Raw genomic sequence first — 18,733 nt, forward strand, 5'->3', positions numbered from 1 at the left:
TTAGGCAATGAAAATACAGAAAATGTTAATCATCACCGCAGCAATCAAGAATACGACAAGAAAGAATCGATCGAGGATGCCTGAGGCTAATTTCCATTCATTAACCTCATCTACCGCATTCTCTTCTTCGGATGGCGAGTTCTTCAATATCGCCTTCACTTCTTTCAGATTCTCGTTGATCTGGGCCATCTCTTTAAAAGCACGTTCTGCCATCGCCATCATTGAGTTATCCTGAAAGATTGCACTTTCCTGATTGGTGTAAGCGACTGCATTGTTAGTTTTGTTGTCGGGCCGAAGGGGGTACTCATTGACATGCACCATTATGATGTTTCCACGTTGTTCTGGTGCAACTATGACCTTCTTGCGCTGATCTGCCGTCTGCTTTCCCTTGCATAGAATACGTCCCAGACAGGAGAAGATAAACACCCTGAAGAACCGGGGAAGCGGCGTCTTTGGGTCGCGGTGGTGGATGTACAGATCGAAAATACTGCAGATGACGGACGCGGCGGAAAGAGCCAGGAGGGCAAGAAGGTATCGAGCTAAAATATAAAACGTGTGATTAAAGTCCCAAGCTGTTTTTTGTTTACGGTGTCAAATTTCTTAGCCAAAAGAATTTATTTGTTCCATTAGGCTCTTCATGAATCCCGTTTCATCGGGAATGTTTGAAAAACGTATCAATTAATTCTCCAGTCAAACCCAGTTGAACCACCATCGCCGAGATGCTTTGTCTACATATCTATGGTAATGACTCTTCACTGAACCCGTTTTAAGTTTAGAAAACAAAAAGTTCTCCAGTCAAAGACAGTTGAACCACCATCGCCGACAGCTTTTTCTATAGATTCTTCATTGAACCTGTTCCGGGGAATTTAAGAATGACTCCTGTAAAATCAAGATTAACCAGAAAGGCCCAATGATGATGATGACGACAATGACGTTGACGATGACGGTGACGGTGACGATGACAATAACGATGGCGATGACGATTATGATGGGTAGCCTATACAGCTTTAATGACGATGTTTGAACCAAAAAGGTCGCGTAATTTCTCATACTTACACATAAGGGAGATGCCTGTGGACCCTTTGGGAAGATCATCCGCGATCATCAACTGGTAGACGGTGAAGGCAAGGAGAACGGTCACACTGAAGGAGATCTTTTCCCCGGCGTCCGCGGGCATCACGAAGACAAGTGTTACCAGGAATGAGAAGATCATGCACGGGGCAATCAGGTGGATCCAGTAGTAGAGATTGCGACGCTTGAGTGTCATTTCGTAATAGTACGCCGTATACGTTAAGGATACAGAGTAGTCGAATGGCACTTCTTCAACATACCCATTATAATCCATCAACTGCCACTCGGTGTTCGGATAATAGAATGGTCCGTTGGGATAGGGCACCGCAGAAAACTTGGTGAGTTCAGCAAAGGTATTCGTGCCAGTGAAGCAGAGCTTGCACTTTTGTTTGTCAAATGGGAAACGTGTCATGTCCATCTCGCAGGTAGCCTTGAATACCTGCTGCAGATTCCACCAGACAGAGTGATGCGCGCCTACACTGACGATTGTAGCTTTGTAATTGGTCACCTGTGACAAATCAAATTGATCTTTGACCCTGCAAATTTTAAAAAGGCCCGCTTGGTGAGAAATTTTCAAATACTATAACCATCAACGTTCACTCGAGTGCACTCACAAAATTCGAAGTGGACAAGTTAGGAAGTATGAAAGACCCCCACTCCCACGGTCATGCTCGGTAGGTAGCCTTGAACCTAGTAGAGCCCCGATCTCGAACCAGGGTGGTATCTGTCAAAACTCCAGTCTTTTGTTCATCTTGTGACGGGCGGCTACCGCATATCCACTGAGAACCTGGATCGACTACAAGTAGATGTAAGCTTATTTCGACAGCTTCGGCGGGCTACTGCATGAGTATGGGCGGTTATTACCGCAAATAAAGACAAACCAAAGCAAAGACACCTGTGTAGCATATCAAGGACACGTAGATTGATACTCCTGGGCGGTTATTACCGCAAATAAAGACAAACCAAAGCAAAGACACTTGTGTAGCATATCAAGGACACGTAGATTGATACTCCTGGGCGGTTATTACCGCAAATAAAGACAAACCAAAGCAAAGACACCTGTGTAGCATATCAAGGACACGTAGATTGATACTCCTGGGCGGTTATTACCGCAAATAAAGACAAACCAAAGCAAAGACACTTGTGTAGCATATCAAGGACACGTAGATTGATACTCCTGGGCGGTTATTACCGCAAATAAAGACAAACCAAAGCAAAGACACTTGTGTAGCATATCAAGGACACGTAGATTGATACTCCTGGGCGGTTATTACCGCAAATAAAGACAAACCAAAGCAAAGACACTTGTGTAGCATATCAAGGACACGTAGATTGATACTCCTGGAACCAAAGCAAAGACACCTGTGTAGCATATCAAGGACACGTAGATTGATACTCCTATGTGTGCCACATCAAAGACATCTGGACCATACACCACATCAAAGATAACGATGCGAAGTCAACAGGCGGCGCCACCGTCTTGGGACAAGTAAAAACGATTTCGACAACTATAGGTTTTTGTTGATATAAGCGACTATTTTTATTTTTATAATCATTTTTTTCTCGCAGTGAAATTTTTATTAATTGATTCAACTTCAATAAGTTAAATGAGAAGAAAAATAAATATCTCGACTTGAAAAAAAAAATTTAATTTCAAATTTTTTTTCTTGATATGAAAAAAAATATCTTGACTAGAAAAAAATCATTTCGACTAGAAAAAAAAATCATTTCGACTTTTTGAAGCAAACGGCTTGCCATAGGAGAGAGGTGGCAAATAACAACAACGTCAACAGGCAGCGTACGGCCGCCAGCAATCTACAGTGGCGCCGCCTGTTGACTTCGCATCGTTATCTTTGACGTGGTGTATGGTCCAGATGTCTTTGATGTGGCACACACAGGAGTATCAATCTACATGTCCTTGATATGCTACACAAGTGTCTTTGCTTTGGTTTGTCTTTATTTGCGGTAATAACCGCCCAGGAGTATCAATCTACGTGTCCTTGATATGCTACACAAGTGTCTTTGCTTTGGTTTGTCTTTATTTGCGGTAATAACCGCCCATACATGAGGCCTCGTTTCTGGCGTCTACAAGTACAGCTAGTGAGGCTGGCTGTTCTTCCGAACTACATGTAGTACAAAACGGTCTATTCCACGAGTATACTTCTTGCTTCTATACATCACGGAGATAGTGTCCAAGGACTACTCAACTCCCTTCGGGCATACTAAATCCATTGCTTTCATTTATTGGCTGATATTTATAAAAGACTAGTAAATGCTTTTACTTTAAACTTCATGTACATTTACACCAGCCATCTCTGTAGAAAACTGTAGTAAAAGCATTTACTAGTCTTTATAAATATTAGCCAATGTAATTGCGAGGTGATTGGACCAAAAAGGCATTGCCCTGTCAACAGTTCGGAGTAGAGAGGTTTCCGCCTTGCGATGGTGACAACAAGGAAGGTTTGTATGATACTTGTTTTATTTACTTACGCATTATTTAGTCCAATGTCGGGTGTCCAGATATCCGCCGATCGCAGCCTCACCATGGTTAAGTATCCGTAATCGTTCCTGTTCCATGCGAGCCGAGGATCATACCATTTCTGCGAAAGGACGTTGGGGTAGATTTGAATCATTCGTGTAACAACCAACACCGTCGGTTCAAAAAATTTTAAAACTAAACCATCAGAGTCATTTGTATGATATGAGATTGTCCAGTTTAGGCAAGGCGGTTATATGCAAGGTTGACTATATTTGTTAATCGTGTTAGTGCCGATAGTCGCATCTTAAAGGGACGAGTTGGGCATGAGCTATGGTGGGTTTTTAATCTTCCAGCAGGAAATCAAGTCATTGAACTGTAGGCCATATGCCTGCTTGAAATTCACAAGCCATGTCCTCTACCTCACAAAATGGTCTAGCAACACTGGCGAAAATATTCATTGGCGACCAGCATTAATGAGATGCCACAGGTGGCGGCTCATGGTGGCAAGCAGAAGTACAAATATATTGTCCACCTGCCAAGGAAAATCCCACGGCCGAGCTGTCCCTTCAAAAATCTCAGAATGGGCGAAATCTCCAAGGCATACTACTACAGAATAGGCCAGAAAGAGTGTCCCATCTTGTGTGACATACAAGGAGTAAGATTTTGAAAACTTGCACGAACCACCTTTTTTCATTTCAACTTACTATAGTGAGGGTACCGGTTAAGGTGATGGTTTGGTCGCGGCTATCCTGGAGAGAAAAAGAATGGTATGAGGGAACTTAACTATTCCAATTACACACAATTATAGAAGCATAATTTAATTTCGGTTCATTGTATTGTTCTTACTACATGACGATAATATATGCATAAATGAGTATGCACATTCATGGTTTGTGGAAGAACATGAGACAGGAGTGCTTCCAATATCAAAAGCCGTTTTGGAGAATATGATGGTGAATAAAAACTTCTTTTCAAGACATAAGCTTTGATAACAACATGGAAAACTTTATTTTAACCACAACTCGGAGCGACTACACACGAGAAACCCCCTGTGTGTACGTTTTCTGTCCAAAGAATTATTAAAAAATGAAAATTTCATTCTTTCAGGCCGATAGTTACCATTTCAAGTATTTGCTGAACGCTGAATGAAAGACTAAGCTGTACTGGTTCGAAAGGCTTCACGACGGGTCTAACATTCTTATTATAACCAGCCATCAAATCGTTTATCAGTCTTTCTTCGTTGCTAACTGAAAATACATGCATAACATTGTTATTATGACAGCCGTAAAGTTAATTCGAAAACCTTATGAAACCCTTGTTCAAACCCACCCCAACAGGGTATCAGATTCGTTTTTTATCTGAAATATTTGTTTCAACTAGCCATAAAATAACTTTTCTACTTATAACAATATACCCTAATAACCTGCCATACGACGCTTACTAACTGAAAATAACATTATTTCAAGTCATAAAAGGGAAAAAAACATCAGGTACAGAATTAAAATGTTTTATTTTTTAAGTGGACAGGGTTTTAAAAACGGTTTTGCAACTCACATGCTGTACTCGAAACAACATTGGCCTTGTTATCACGACTCTCATCTTCCTCGTCGACACCTGCATCGACATCTCCCTTATCGTCGACACCTGCATCGTCATCTCCCTTATCGTCGACACCTGCATCGTCATCTTCCTCAACGTCGACACCTGCATCGTCATTTTCCTCAACGTCGACATCTGCATCGACATTTTCCTCAACGTCGACACCTGCATCGACGGTTATCAGTATCAACGCGAACGCAACGAAGGCAGTCAGTAAATATGATCGATGCATTGCTCTGCTGACAGTAATGATCCACGGCGATGTTGCCTACTGGTTTATCCTTTTGATATGATTATGATAGTGGTATTTCTTGGTAGACACTACAAGATGTATTCAGTCCTGATTAAAGGAGGACTCCGTTGTCAGAAATTATATGGTACATGTAGTCCTAAAAATATGATTTATTTGGCCAAAAAGAATTATTTTTCCAAAATGACAAGAATTGACAAAAATGGGTCAAAACATTAGCACAAACTCATTGGGGCAGCAAAGCCAATATCAGAAGGAGTTAAGAGTCAACTGACCACCCAGACGAAGGAAATTTTCTGCTGCTCCGGCTGTCGCTCTTGGTTTAGTCGTCCGTTGGCGTCGGTGCTTTATACGTGAATATCATACTTAGCTTCTGCCGCCACCAATACGTCATGGAGTCCGACCAAACGTAAAATCAAACAATTTATAATACTTCTGGGCGTAGGTTTGGTTGACATTTGGCAAACACTGGTAATTCTCGGTTCCGCAACTTACCTGTAACAACCAAATTAACATGGTCCCGTACGAAGAAATGGAAACACAGCCCGAATCATGTTACTTACGTAATGGCATTTTTGTGTAATTGTCTTTCATTTATTTTATGGTACAATGTATTATTAACATAACGTTTGTGTAATATCTTAATGGTTCAATATTTAGATAATACCATTTGATGTTTTTACCCTGACTTAGATAACATTTAAAAAATCCTGTTATGGCGAAAAATGATTTGCTTGTACCGTAACGGGGAACACCCGTTTCCGTTCATTAACAATATACAAGGTGCAGTGTAATAATGTTCCCACTCTGTATGGTTGATCTCTTGTCTACATTAAGGGAGGTAATTACGAGATTTGATTTAAAAATTGACCAGCATTTTCCTGGCGTATCCATTAAGTCAAGTCGTTATTCTAATAAGCATCACACGGAAAATCTCGAATACTTCCGACGACCTTCCGGAAAATCCCGAATAGTTCCGAGACGACGGCGAGGATGGCATCAAGTGGGAGTTTGTTGAGTGACATACGAGACAAGACCACTAATGAATATTCATAGGTCCAGGCCTATCTATTAGACGAGTGCATATTTTTTACTCTCAAGTACATATTTGGAGAGGTATTGAAAAAATATTTGCTGTGGCAAGTCTACAGATATAAATAAATTGTTTGGTAAAAAAAATAATTTTGAATTTCGACAACCTGGCCATAGGTGGGTGGTTCAAATTTGGAGTGAAAATGGCCGATATGGGTAAAAATGTCCACTTGTGTCAAACTTGTCAATTTAAAAAAAAATTTCCGTGGTCAATCACCAATTTAAATCGCACCAGTTACTCGCAAGACTAACCCGTATATCATATCCGAATTTCAGTTTCACAACTTGACGCATTCTTTGATGCGTCGCGGTCAAACATTGACAATTTAACTGCTAAAAGGCTTAAAAAATCAATTGTGGTCTTGTCTCCATTTATTCATACTTAAAAGTGCAACGAGAACGCAGGTACTCTGCATGGATACCTCCTGGTATCTCAGGACAATGGAAAGTCCCTCCTTCTCCTTATATGACCTCTTCTGCTTACTCATTTTAGCCTTCCGAGGCGGTCCGTCTTCTTGTGTAAGGGGGGCGGAAATATTTCCTTATACATGTACTTCAAAGGACTACTGACCAGATTTGAAGCTTTCCTTAACCACTCACTGCAACAAACGAGCGAGTTTCGTTGTTATATATTTGTATATTCCCGCGAGGAGCAGGATTTGCATCTAATATAGAGGAAAAGGCAAGCGAATGATGGTGTCGCCTCTAATGAGTTACCGTTAGTTAGTAAAGAAACCTCATGCATTGTTGAATCTTTAGGTAAATCTCACCAAGTCTTTGCGAAGAAAGACCGAGAAATGATATAAAAGCTTAAATCCCGATCGCAACATTTAGTTCCGTAACATACCGTAACATGCGGCATCCTCGTTGGTTCTGTGTAAAGTAAAATCGTGGAATTGAGATTATCGAATTTATAGTATTTGATATACCACCTGGTGCAAAGATCGGCTGCATCATCAGCAAGCATAAGCTATTACAAGCGGCAAACTTGTTTTAACCACACCGACACTCTCGTGTCAAAGGTGACAAGGCCTTGGTCGTAAATATTCTTGCCTCATCTTATTGGTTGGGATTAGGAATTATGGATAGTGTTTAACTTTCAGGTAAGAATAAGTCTTTATTCAACTTAGAGAAAAGCCATATAGTTGCGGCTGAAATCTATACCTGTGGAATACCTGCGGGGACACTGCCAGATTCTTATCCAATTTTCTGAAATTGCTGATTAATGAAGTATTATGTGATCAATGCCAAGATTACACGACAACCTCAGATGTTGAGCTGAGAAATGGTTGGGGTACTATTATCTGCAGGAATGGTTCTTCCTATTATAAATGTAACGCCGTTCTGAAAACAAATACTGATCAAGCCGATGTACTGTATTCGGAAAATGTTGTTTTACCAGGTATGCGAGCATTGTTCTCTATATACATGTACATTGTATGTGGTAACATTTGGTATCCAGAGAATATCTTCTGCTTTTACCCGTTGCGGCGCTATCTTGAACTCTTTGATACAAACACATGTAAACAAATACATCATCCAGTCCAGTTTGATTACAATTCAGAACTCTGGCGTAGAAAAACAAATAACATTCATACCATCAGAAATCCTTTTATCTACCTTGGTATTTATTAACTGCGAGAACAAGTCTTAGGTCAAAACTGTTACATGTATAGTTCTTGAAGGTCAAGTTTGCACTGTAAACAAGCTGAAAGCGAACATAAGCAAGTTGCGCTCAACTCGATACTGGTCAACAAAAGGCATTTGATCCCAGATTTTATTTTTAAAAATCGATTTCTCATAGATACAGCACTTTTCCATCGCTAGGTCAGCGCAAAAATCGCTTCGTCATCTCAGAGTTTTCTGGCGGGATGCTATCGGAGCGGCGACAAAGCGCTGTCTCTCTTAACCTGAAAGTAAATGTTCCAAGAGAAAACCCGATTTTGATAGTAAAGTGTATCCTTGATACGCTTGATGTCTGAATTCACATCATAGAAAACATTGCATTTTACGAACTCACAGGAAAGATATAACCTTGCATCAGAAAAAAAAATTGGATCGATATCTACACGCCTCTGCTTACAGTTGTTTTGATCATATTCCTGCCAGCGATCCACGCAATCCGATATTTAAAAGTCTTAAAATCGTGTCGGATGTTAAGTCTAGTTGTAATTTGTTCATAACAACAACTGTAGAGGTATTGATTGGATTATCGGGCCAAATGACAGACGGCCCGAGCGAATCAAACTAGGGTAACTTCTCGAATTAGGACTGATGCAAACATACCCTGCCGATGAGGTTTTGGTCGACACCGGCAGGACAATGCTATTGGCGCATCAATAGAAAACTGCTCGAGAGAATTGGGAATTAAACAAGCGGGGTGGTTGTTTTGTAACAGGGTTCATGACCACTGCATTACAAGTATAGGAAATAAATCTCCATAATCCGACTAAAAAGTGTTTTTTTCCCACGCGCCATACAGATAACCTCATGGAATGATGAAATCGGCTGTAACTACTCAAAATTATCACACTAAATGAAAAACAATGAGGATTCACTGGCTAGAAAAAGGATCAATGAGACTTGCGCTAACTATGCTATCATACTGTCTGCATACAATTTCCAGCGATTAGTCCTACTGATAATTAATTGCATTCAATTATTATTAATTGGTACATGTAGAAAAAAAACCTAATGTAGATCAAAAGCAAATTTAGACCGGATCAACGGCCTGCAGATTAGCGATGTTAGTGATAATGACGGTCAAGCCAATGCTTACATTTTCTGATGTAATGTATCCATAAAACGAGCTCGATACATATTGCATAACATATACCGCAGTATCAACTCTTGGTTACATTACAGTGGCGATCCAGCACTTTCCCTCACCACCCCTCCTTTAATTTACACTACATGTAATTTATACAATATACTACATGGAAAAGGAAAACTGCAAATTAAAACTCCAAACCGTTACCGAAGACAGATCATTAACATAGCGAGCTGTATAGTTTTTTTTATTCCATAGAGATAATTCCTGGTGGCTGAATTTCCTTTTTACACCGAGTACGTGACAAAATATCACCATGACCAGTGTTAGCGCATTGCATGATGCGTCCGGTTACACCATAAGAGTTCACCAACTGCAACCAAACATGTTTAAGGTTCCACCAGTGCTGCGCAAAAGGTTGACCACCACTTTCAATGAGTGATCGGTCCCAATAGGGGCGGCCATCACGAATAGTGTTACATTTCAGAAGATGAGTACCAGCAATCCAGTTTAAATGGTGGCGGATGTGTATAACTGTTATGCATGGTATTTTTAATGCATTTATTTGAGCTAATAACCCTGAGCCGAATTAGTGGAACATGCACAGTTTTCGTACTTGAACATTGTACGTCTGCAGTGTGGACCCCTTCCGCGGGTCACCAGTTCCACGAACTTTATAACAATTTTGTGATCGCATCCATCATGGATATTTCTAAAGATGCTGCAGCACAAATACACCAATCAGATATATGTTATACATGTACTGAGGTTTGCAATATTCGCCTGCATAATCTCATTTGCATACAAAGTATGACTTTGGACTTCTCTATGTTATGGTTCAATTCAAGTTCAGATTCGTAATTAAATGTACAATTATGTATTTATTGGCCACATTTCATCTGGCAATCAATAAAAGCAGATTGACGACCAATATCAACATCCAGTCTGGTCCCTATCGGACTGCTATCATTCATTGTTAATTACCATTAGTACGACTGCAAATGACACTGAGAGCCGAGGTAATCAGGTTTGCTTGCCGAGGCGACCGTGAGCGAATAATCATATTTGGTTGGGGAGAAGTTGTGAGGGTATTTCGTTGACGGTTATGATGGTTTGATATACTCGTACATGTAGCTCGATGATGGTCCAGATATCTTGCCGATACCAAGATAGGTTTGAAAGCCATAAGTTGATGATGGGTTCGATCTCTAGCCGAGACGAAGTTACATGTACATGTGCATGTAGCTCTTTGTAAGCATAGTTCGATGATGGTCCAGATACCTGGTCGATACCAAGTCAGGTTTGAAAGCCATAAGTTGATGATGGGCTAGACATCTATCCGAGACGAAGTTAGTTTTCAAAGACGATCTACAGGGCTTTATCAACGTGCGTGACCTAGATATAGACAGAAAAAATCTTACTAAAGGGAATTATAATGTATACATGTACAAATCGTTTAGACCTTCGCTTGATGGGCAGCTGCATGGTGGCTCACACATGAGCTGCAGTGAGTGAGTACCTAAATGTCCCTTGGAGTAGAGGAGTAGGGGTAGAACATCAATCGGCTTTATATTTTTACCATTTGAGGGTGTCAGCTGTGACTGTCAGATGTCAAAACATACGATATGGACTATCTTTAGCCATCCAATCGATTTCAGTTATGCCTTACATGACACAAACGAGCCGGATTCGTGGACAGAACGCTATTTTTTTAGTACTGTCGCAGTAGCAAAATCACTCGTCCAGTTCATCAGTTTGTAAAAGGCTGCGATATATCGGAAATCCCATAACTTAATTTTTGACTCTCTAAGCCAGATGTTCTTCGCAGATTAGCAAATGTAAACAAAATGGGCACTAAAATGTGCCGGGGAGGTGTGTTCTTCATGAATAAGTACTTTGCAGTGCACAAAGTGACACTTGACACTCAAACATCAATATCGCCATATGGCTAAGGGACTACATTATACTTTAATGTTGATAGAAATGTATTGATAAAAGTGATGAAAGCGGCATAATATCAAATTCTAAACGAACGCATTGGAAATGGTAAAGGTAATGGAAGGGACATCATATGAAATTCTAAACGAACGCATTGAAAATGGTAAAAGTCAATAACTAAAAGTTGACACTTATGTTTACATAATCTTTCATATTGATGATCGGAGCTGTAGCTGTGAATGTGGGTTGTCCTAACCGGCATTGAAGGTAATTTTTATTGTGGTTTGGACATGTTTAATGTATTCAGAAGTTTACATTAAATAGAAGTATTGCCTTCTCGCGATGATTCAAGCACGAAGTTTATCACCAGATTGTGATACACATAGCAGTGCGGAAAACGTTTTCCCGCCCTGTCCTGCGGTTCCCGTTGAAGTAGAACCAGACCTTCATACGGAAAACTTCGTGTATATTGATATTACACTTACCCTTTCAGCACAAAGCCGAAGCAACAGCATTTATATTTCCAAAGAGGGGCATTTTTCCTTGTCATCATAATGTTCGCACTAAAAATCATCCAGTTTCCAAAGCACAGTTTTAGTGAAACATGTCTGGTATCACATGAACACATTGTTGGTCAAGTCTGGTGTCCAGGAAGTGACGTAGCCATCATTCTGACTTAATACATGTACCATCGCATCAGAGTCAGTTATGTTTAAAAGGGTTGGGAGAGCTCAGGTACATACTGTGCATGTAGCTTTTAAGCTATAGGCAACCTGACTCCTGCCATCAAAAACGAGTTTGGTGGCCGTATACCCCCAGGTTTTGCTATTGACTCGCAATTCTAAAATGAGGGTCGAAATATCCAAACATATTCATATACAGGCACTCCGATCTAATTGCAGGCGCAAGTGATTGACATATGATACGTTCGGTGGTAAGGGCCGGTGGCGCGGTAATTATTACAATTATCTGATAACATTTGCACAACTGATGTTCTCATCTCTTTTCAGCTATTTTGGTTGACCCGGGCAGGCGGAAACCAAACTCTGACGATTTCTTATTCATCTGATACTACTACGAGGGCGAAAGGTGTAGCGCAACGTCTTTCTGTCGGATTAGTACGAACAACAGTCAGTGGTAGGAATTGGACTCGCATATGGTACTCCCGAAAAAAAACCCAGATCCATGTGCTCATTTTTAATAAGTGTTATACTCAGTGTGCCGCGCAGATCAGATGTTGGAATGAGTTGGCTGTGAAAGAGTGGGTGGATACCTATTGATATTCGTGCTTGACTGTTAGACCAAACCTCGTGAACAGTTTTCGTGGAGAGATATCAGGATAGGTGTGTGAATTTCGCGTGTAGAACTGCATCTTCAGGCGGGTAAATGATATCTATTTAAGACGTTTTTTGTGGCGTTTAGAAGCAAAACTTTATAAGAAAGATAATCAAGGCTATTTTTGTGTACAGCCTTTGTTGCAATATATACTCGATTGAAGTTTATATAGGATTTTTGACACTTTTCGAACACAAGGACAGAAATGGTTGTCTTCATTGACGTAATTAAGGCCATTTTGGCGAGACTACTCTTGATCGTTCATGCCTTCATATCAGTATGGAGAGTAGTAGAATACAAGGAGGATCTAATGTACTGGCTTCTGTTACTACCCTTGGTCGGGACAATAGCCGACATGATATATATCTTGTGGAGGAGAAAAGGCGAGGAATGGAAATGGTGAGTAGCTTATAATCGTATAAGAGATCTTTAAAGAAACCTTCCACAAACCATATGCAAGGAGGGAAATTTCCCCGGTCCCATCAGGCTCCCATCCCAAGTCCGGGTCTCAAGTCTGGTCTCGGCCAGCTGCGCCACTTGGCCATGTGACGAGAAGAGTGCAGCAGCGGCAGGACTCTTGCTTCGACCGACCGACTGTACGACAGTAGTGAGCCCCTGGCCGGTGGTTTCGGTAATTGTTTTCCCAAGAACTGTCACTTGCTTGCTTTTGCAATATAAGAATCTATATAAATCCCCTCTCCCTCTGAAATAAGTGGTGGATCGCCAGTGCTGCGCCGGGGTGGGGGGGTGGCTCATGATAGCTAGCGCCATTACTCAAAGATGGCGGTCAATGTATAAAAGCCATCTTGATTTCAGCCTCAACTGACTCATTAGAGGGTACTGAATATATAAGCGTTGTTTTGTAAATGAACCATAGGGACAGCTGCCACCTTATGATTTAACGTATCCCTCAATCATGTTAATGAACTTGTATATGGTTTGGTCAATGCATTCTTTAATTTGCCGTCCGATTACTAAAATTAACTATTTTTTGTCACTTCAGGTTCAGCCCCAGTATATTTTTTTATCTTGGTTCAGTCCTGCCTTGCATCTGGTGGCTCGAACTTGGCAGGTTGTATGATAAGAAAGAACACCTCGAGCACCTGCATAATCCACTTGATAAGAACGATACGCACAACACATCAAGCGGCATCAATTTATTGGCGGACGTAAGCAAAATTCTGTTTCTTTTTGTTGCTCATTGCAACCCAACCCAACTGCATCTTCTATGGCTTCATGTCGAGGCATATTGAATTCTGGGTGATTAAAGATCCCATGCCAATGTGATTCCTAAAGGACAGTAACAGCCGATTTCGATATAGCAGTACTCGCCAAATGATTTAAAAAATCAACCCATCAACGATACACGCTAAAATGTACATGGAAACTTCTATATTTCATGAAAAAATGGCACTGCATGCCAAAAACGGTCTTAAATGGCTGCGAATTGTTGTTAGTTCACTGGCTCGGAATCTAGTCGCCAATATTTCGCGGATTCAAATACATGTAGCTCGTTCCTGTCCGATTTTGGCAAACTTTTTTTGGGATGAAACGTCATATTTTGTTCTATAGCCACATTTCATCTATTTCATAATGAACGGATGACATGTACGTTTATGCTGACTTATAACCATTGTCTTCTTCTTTTAGCTGGACTCCTACGTTCAATTGCAGCCAAGCCAGTGGACTCAGTTGATAGAGCAGGTCATGTTATGCGTCCTAATAATATCAAGATGGCTGATGCCTTTAAAACGCAATCACATGACCCGTGACCAGCTCTCGCAGCTTCTTCTCGTCTACCTCGGGCTGGCTGCGGATATCGTTGAACTTCTCGCGATATTTGACGAACCTGGACTGATCGACCATGTCATTTTTACTTTCGCCATATTGGCTGCGTGGTCCTGGTCACTGATGCAGTTTACGCTGGTTCTTACGGCGACGCGCGGACAGGCCTTCAAAACAGGACATCGAGATAACGATGTGGCTGACGCCGACGAACATGGAAGCCAGACATCACTCCAGTTAGAGTCGGCGCCAGAAAAGAAGTCGTCATCCGGATGCTTCTGTTGCGAAAATGAGACTTGGAGTATTTTGGTTATGTTGGCCATGCTGGATGCCCCGTTCCTTGTCCTCCGTCTCCTCTCGATCTTCATGTACAGCATCAACACGTACACAATCTATTTCTTCACGGGGAAAAATATCCTCGTTTGTATTCTGCAGTTCTACAGATTGGTTATTGTAATCTCCGCTGAGATGAAGAACAAGAGAGCAATGAAGAGGGAGGAAGCTCAAAGACTGAAACCGCGGGCCGATAATGGAAACGGGCTTTACATCTGTGGGGACTCTGACGTCCGGAAAAGAACCCAACACGCCACCAGGTCGAGGTAATTTACATACACTGTGCATCTACACAAACTAATTACTAATAGAAAGGGTAAAGAAATGGTAAGGTTATCGTATGAGAATCTCAACAAATATTTGATCCTGGGCTTGAAATCAATGTGTAAATGTCCAACCCATTTCAGTGTATTCACCACATCATCAATAAATAAATAACTTTTTGACTTTTTGACTCATTCAGTGAGGTGAAATAAAAATGAAGCTAAGAACAAGGTAGTCTTTTGAGAACATGTCTTCCCACTTAAGTCCTTAATGGTTTTCCCACTTAAGCCCTAAGAGTTTTCGTGAATGGTTCAAGTTTTTAATTGAAATTGAGGGATTAATCCATCACATGAATATTCGGTCTCCACCCAAACATCACCTTAAAAGTTGAGCTGTTCAAGTAGGCCTATTGTTCAGATCTCAAAGAACGTTAACGAGAATGTCAGTCAATTCGTTAAAGATTTTGTGTAAATTTTGTCTAGGGCACTAATTGCTGGTAAATTATATATTCTAATTGCTGTGTTGAATAGACCTTATGTACATACACGTGTACATGCATGTGCACATGTACATTACATATTACATGTACATAAACATACTAGTATGCACATGTACATGCACATGTTCATGTGTGTATGCACATACACAAGTAAATGCACGTATTTCATTGACTCTCATCCGAATGACCAGTTCAGTCCAGGGTTTCACCAGCAACCTACCAATGCATTGCCGATATTTATAGTTTTGTTAAATACAAAAATCAGTCCCAACCATGTGCATCAATGAAATACAGGTTGTGCAAGGTGTTGAAGTTGTTTTTTTTTCTCATTATAATGTGGACAAGCTGTAAGCTACTCAATGTCCTATGTCCAACACTTGGCCCAATTCCCCGCATGATCCATTTATATTTCATCCGGTTTTCGGATATACTGAATCAAGTCTTACATACGGGCAATTATTTTCCAGTCATAGGCCCTGAATCAGTATTTTCAGAAAATGGGTCTAGTTAAAACATTGATAGTGTGCAGCGGGTTTAAATCGATTCCATCTTGCCGCCGTCTTGGTTTTCACGACCACGAGAGTCCAGTAGAAACTTTGTTCCGGAATGTACGTACATTAGTACACGAACGATGTACACATTTGTAACCGCAGTCACAACCAAAAACTATGTTAAACGTCAAAGGTAATAGGCCTTGCCGTAATTTTTTGACGCCAATCAGATGGATTTTGGTATGCATACTATTTTTATATCACTCATTTTTGACGTTACATTCAATACCTCTTTCGTAAATTGTAAAATATCGAATTCAAGACGAAATTTGAAATTTTTGAACGAGTGAACCTTGCCTTTAACATCAGTTTTACTGGTCAGCAGTGGTCCAGAAGGTCGACAGACATAGTGTTTCTATTTTCCAGAGTAACATATGTATGTATCGTGTATATGAATAATCCACCATCATAAATGAGCATTATAATAACATCATATAGAATCATTATATTGTTTAGATAATAGTATATATTAGTTGTGATGTTGTAAGTTTACTGGAAACTAATCACTTTTACACAGCGTGATAACCGGACGTTTGGTCATGGTGGCGTTATGGAAGGATATATTTTTCTGACATCTGACAAAAATATCTCCTGATCCGAAACCTGAAGACCCAAATTACTGCTGGAGGAAAGTGGAAAATGATTGAGTAAAAGTTGATATATGGTATATTAATTTATTTCAACTTATTTGATTTAGTTTATAGGCATGGCCGGAAATATACGATGCGGCATTCAATAAGAAAAATCAGATCTACCAATCAGTGTGAGCAAGAATTCGTAATTCTTTGTGTGAGTCAATCTTTCACGAATGTATATAATGTATAACTGCACAAATGTAAAATAATCAGTAGAGAATAAAAAAATATTATTGCTTTCATTCCATCGTTTGCATGAATCTACCAGATTAGTTACTGTGTGTCGCCGATATCGACGAAGCGAATTTTGATCAGCACTATATTTACGCTTGTACGAGGAATGGTTTATTCAAGTCAAAACTAATCCTGTTTGGAAACTGTTGCTATGAAACACTCACATACCACCACCAGATCCTGTACGGGCCCAAGCTCCTGCCTACAGTCACTCGTTGAGGCGTTAATCAAGGTTAGGGGCAAGCGCTTGAACGTACCATGTACAAGTGCCATCCGCGCCCTGGTATAAACGAGGGTTGTTCATTGTAGGTATCCGGCCCTAAATCTGCTCGACAATTTTCGAAACACGCGAAACGCTGCTATTTCTTGCCAGCTTTGTAAATGGAAACAGGTAAAAGGACGACTAACCATAGTGTTGACGGGTTCAAATGAAATGCATGATGTTTTGACCAGGAATGAATATTTTCTTTGACAGGAACATGACGTAGCAAAGATTGGCAAATACGGGGAATGAATAGGGCACTACCATCACCTTGGCAACTAATGTTGGTTGTGAGTTGCGCCAGTTCCGGTCTGGCCGGGACCTTGTACAAATTACGGAGAAAGAAGGAAATCAATTGTATATACCATAATTGAAATGAATGAAGTGAAAAATTGGTTTGACCACTTTTATTACCAGTGAATATCCCAGACTGTCGAACCACCAATCAAACATCGATTGAGTGAAGTTATACCCATTAGGGTAGACATAAAGGGTGGTGCAGCGTTCAATATTCTGTTACCAGAAGCGAACTAAAAGGTATCGTTGTTACTAAGGGAAAGTGCACGCAAAATATCTCGCAATATAGAGGCTTTGTAACTTTTATTTGGCATCCCGTTTTAAACCCCCCCCCCCAATGATTTGTGACTGTTTCCAGAGGAAACATCGAAAGAGCCAAAATTTAAGTAGGCGGTTTACAAGCAACGGTATCTTCCATATCTTTGAGAGTCCGAGCCCTCTATTTCACAGCGGCTGTACTTGATGCAGTGGAAAGTGATCGATGTCGGCGTCGTCACCAGTAACCAATGAAAACCGTAACACCAGTTCCAATTATTTGCTCGAGATGGCAATCGCCATAGCCTGGCTATGAGACCGAAGAAAATCTCTAACCTGACATGAAAGTCTTCGTGGTTCAACACTTTCGATCTGGTGGTGACGTGTTCGACTCCCCGTGAAGCCATCAATTTTTCCTTCTCATCATTTTCTTGTTTGATTGCTTCAAAATTTATAATAGGCTTTTAATGCTTCAAAAGTCAAATGCAAACAAATATGAATTAGTACTACATCAGTACAACGGTCGCGTTACTGATACGCGTCAAGGACTGAAAGCTGTTATTCTACAATTACTCCCGGGTGGATGAGCCTTTAGGGAAACCCTTTAGGCAACAAGATATATATTCAGTGTTTAGTTCTAAAAAACGAAACATATCAAGTTACTTTTAATGACAATTTTTTTAAACTGCAATTAAGAAACTGATATCATTACAATACAACCTAAACTTTCGGCCTTCAACAACCACACCCAAAGGAACCAGTACACCCATTGTCTTAAAGGGATGGCAACACGCGGTGGCGACACCGTACCTTTAGTCTATCATTGCCGTTAAGAAACAAAAAACTATTGGCTAAGCCAACGTATTAGTATTAATATGGCTTAAAAACCATGCAAAGGATTTGATTCGACTTGAATTGCGTCCAGAGTAACATTATTTATAATTTGAACGGGACTTGTGGTGCGCTTCAGTGCTCCAGGCCTCTGTCGCCTAGAGAAACCAGCCTACTTAGGCCTGGGTGTCGTGGACGAAATCGCATGGACAATAAGGCCTAACCATTCTTTGAACCCCCATTGAGCGAAAGA

General features: G+C 40.6%; 2 protein-coding genes across 2 annotated transcripts; one reads left to right on the plus strand and one right to left on the minus strand.

Annotated features, from left to right (window-relative positions):
- Positions 1 to 5,381, minus strand: LOC135490943 (neuronal acetylcholine receptor subunit alpha-6-like). The gene is made up of 5 exons (XM_064776528.1): positions 5,105 to 5,381; positions 4,670 to 4,797; positions 4,255 to 4,299; positions 1,057 to 1,579; positions 1 to 539 (listed from the first exon to the last, which is right to left on the minus strand). The coding sequence occupies exons 1-5, from the start codon at positions 5,379 to 5,381 to the stop codon at positions 1 to 3; spliced, it is 1,512 nt and encodes a 503-aa protein (XP_064632598.1).
- A 6,839-nt stretch (positions 5,382 to 12,220) lies between these two features.
- Positions 12,221 to 16,540, plus strand: LOC135491244 (transmembrane protein 26-like). The gene is made up of 3 exons (XM_064776979.1): positions 12,221 to 12,933; positions 13,538 to 13,703; positions 14,185 to 16,540. Exons 1-3 carry the CDS (start codon positions 12,740 to 12,742, stop codon positions 14,920 to 14,922), a joined length of 1,098 nt encoding a protein of 365 aa, XP_064633049.1. The 5' UTR covers positions 12,221 to 12,739; the 3' UTR covers positions 14,923 to 16,540.
- The last annotated feature ends 2,193 nt before the right edge of the window (positions 16,541 to 18,733 follow it).

Source organism: Lineus longissimus, chromosome 7 (assembly GCF_910592395.1).
Source record: "Lineus longissimus chromosome 7, tnLinLong1.2, whole genome shotgun sequence".
NCBI lineage: Eukaryota > Metazoa > Nemertea > Pilidiophora > Heteronemertea > Lineidae > Lineus > Lineus longissimus.

Coding starts and splice junctions, on each gene's coding strand:
- LOC135491244 (XM_064776979.1), top strand. CDS start 12,740: ATGGTTGTCTTCATTGACGTAATTAAGGCCATTTTGGCGAGACTACTC. Junction 12,934..13,537: donor AAAGGCGAGGAATGGAAATG/GTGAGTAGCTTA, acceptor TTGTCACTTCAG/GTTCAGCCCCAGTATATTTT. Junction 13,704..14,184: donor GCATCAATTTATTGGCGGAC/GTAAGCAAAATT, acceptor TTCTTCTTTTAG/CTGGACTCCTACGTTCAATT.
- LOC135490943 (XM_064776528.1), bottom strand. CDS start 5,381: ATGCATCGATCATATTTACTGACTGCCTTCGTTGCGTTCGCGTTGATA. Junction 4,300..4,669: donor TTCAGCAAATACTTGAAATG/GTAACTATCGGC, acceptor TTTTCTCTCCAG/GATAGCCGCGACCAAACCAT. Junction 1,580..4,254: donor TAACCGGTACCCTCACTATA/GTAAGTTGAAAT, acceptor GATTTGTCACAG/GTGACCAATTACAAAGCTAC.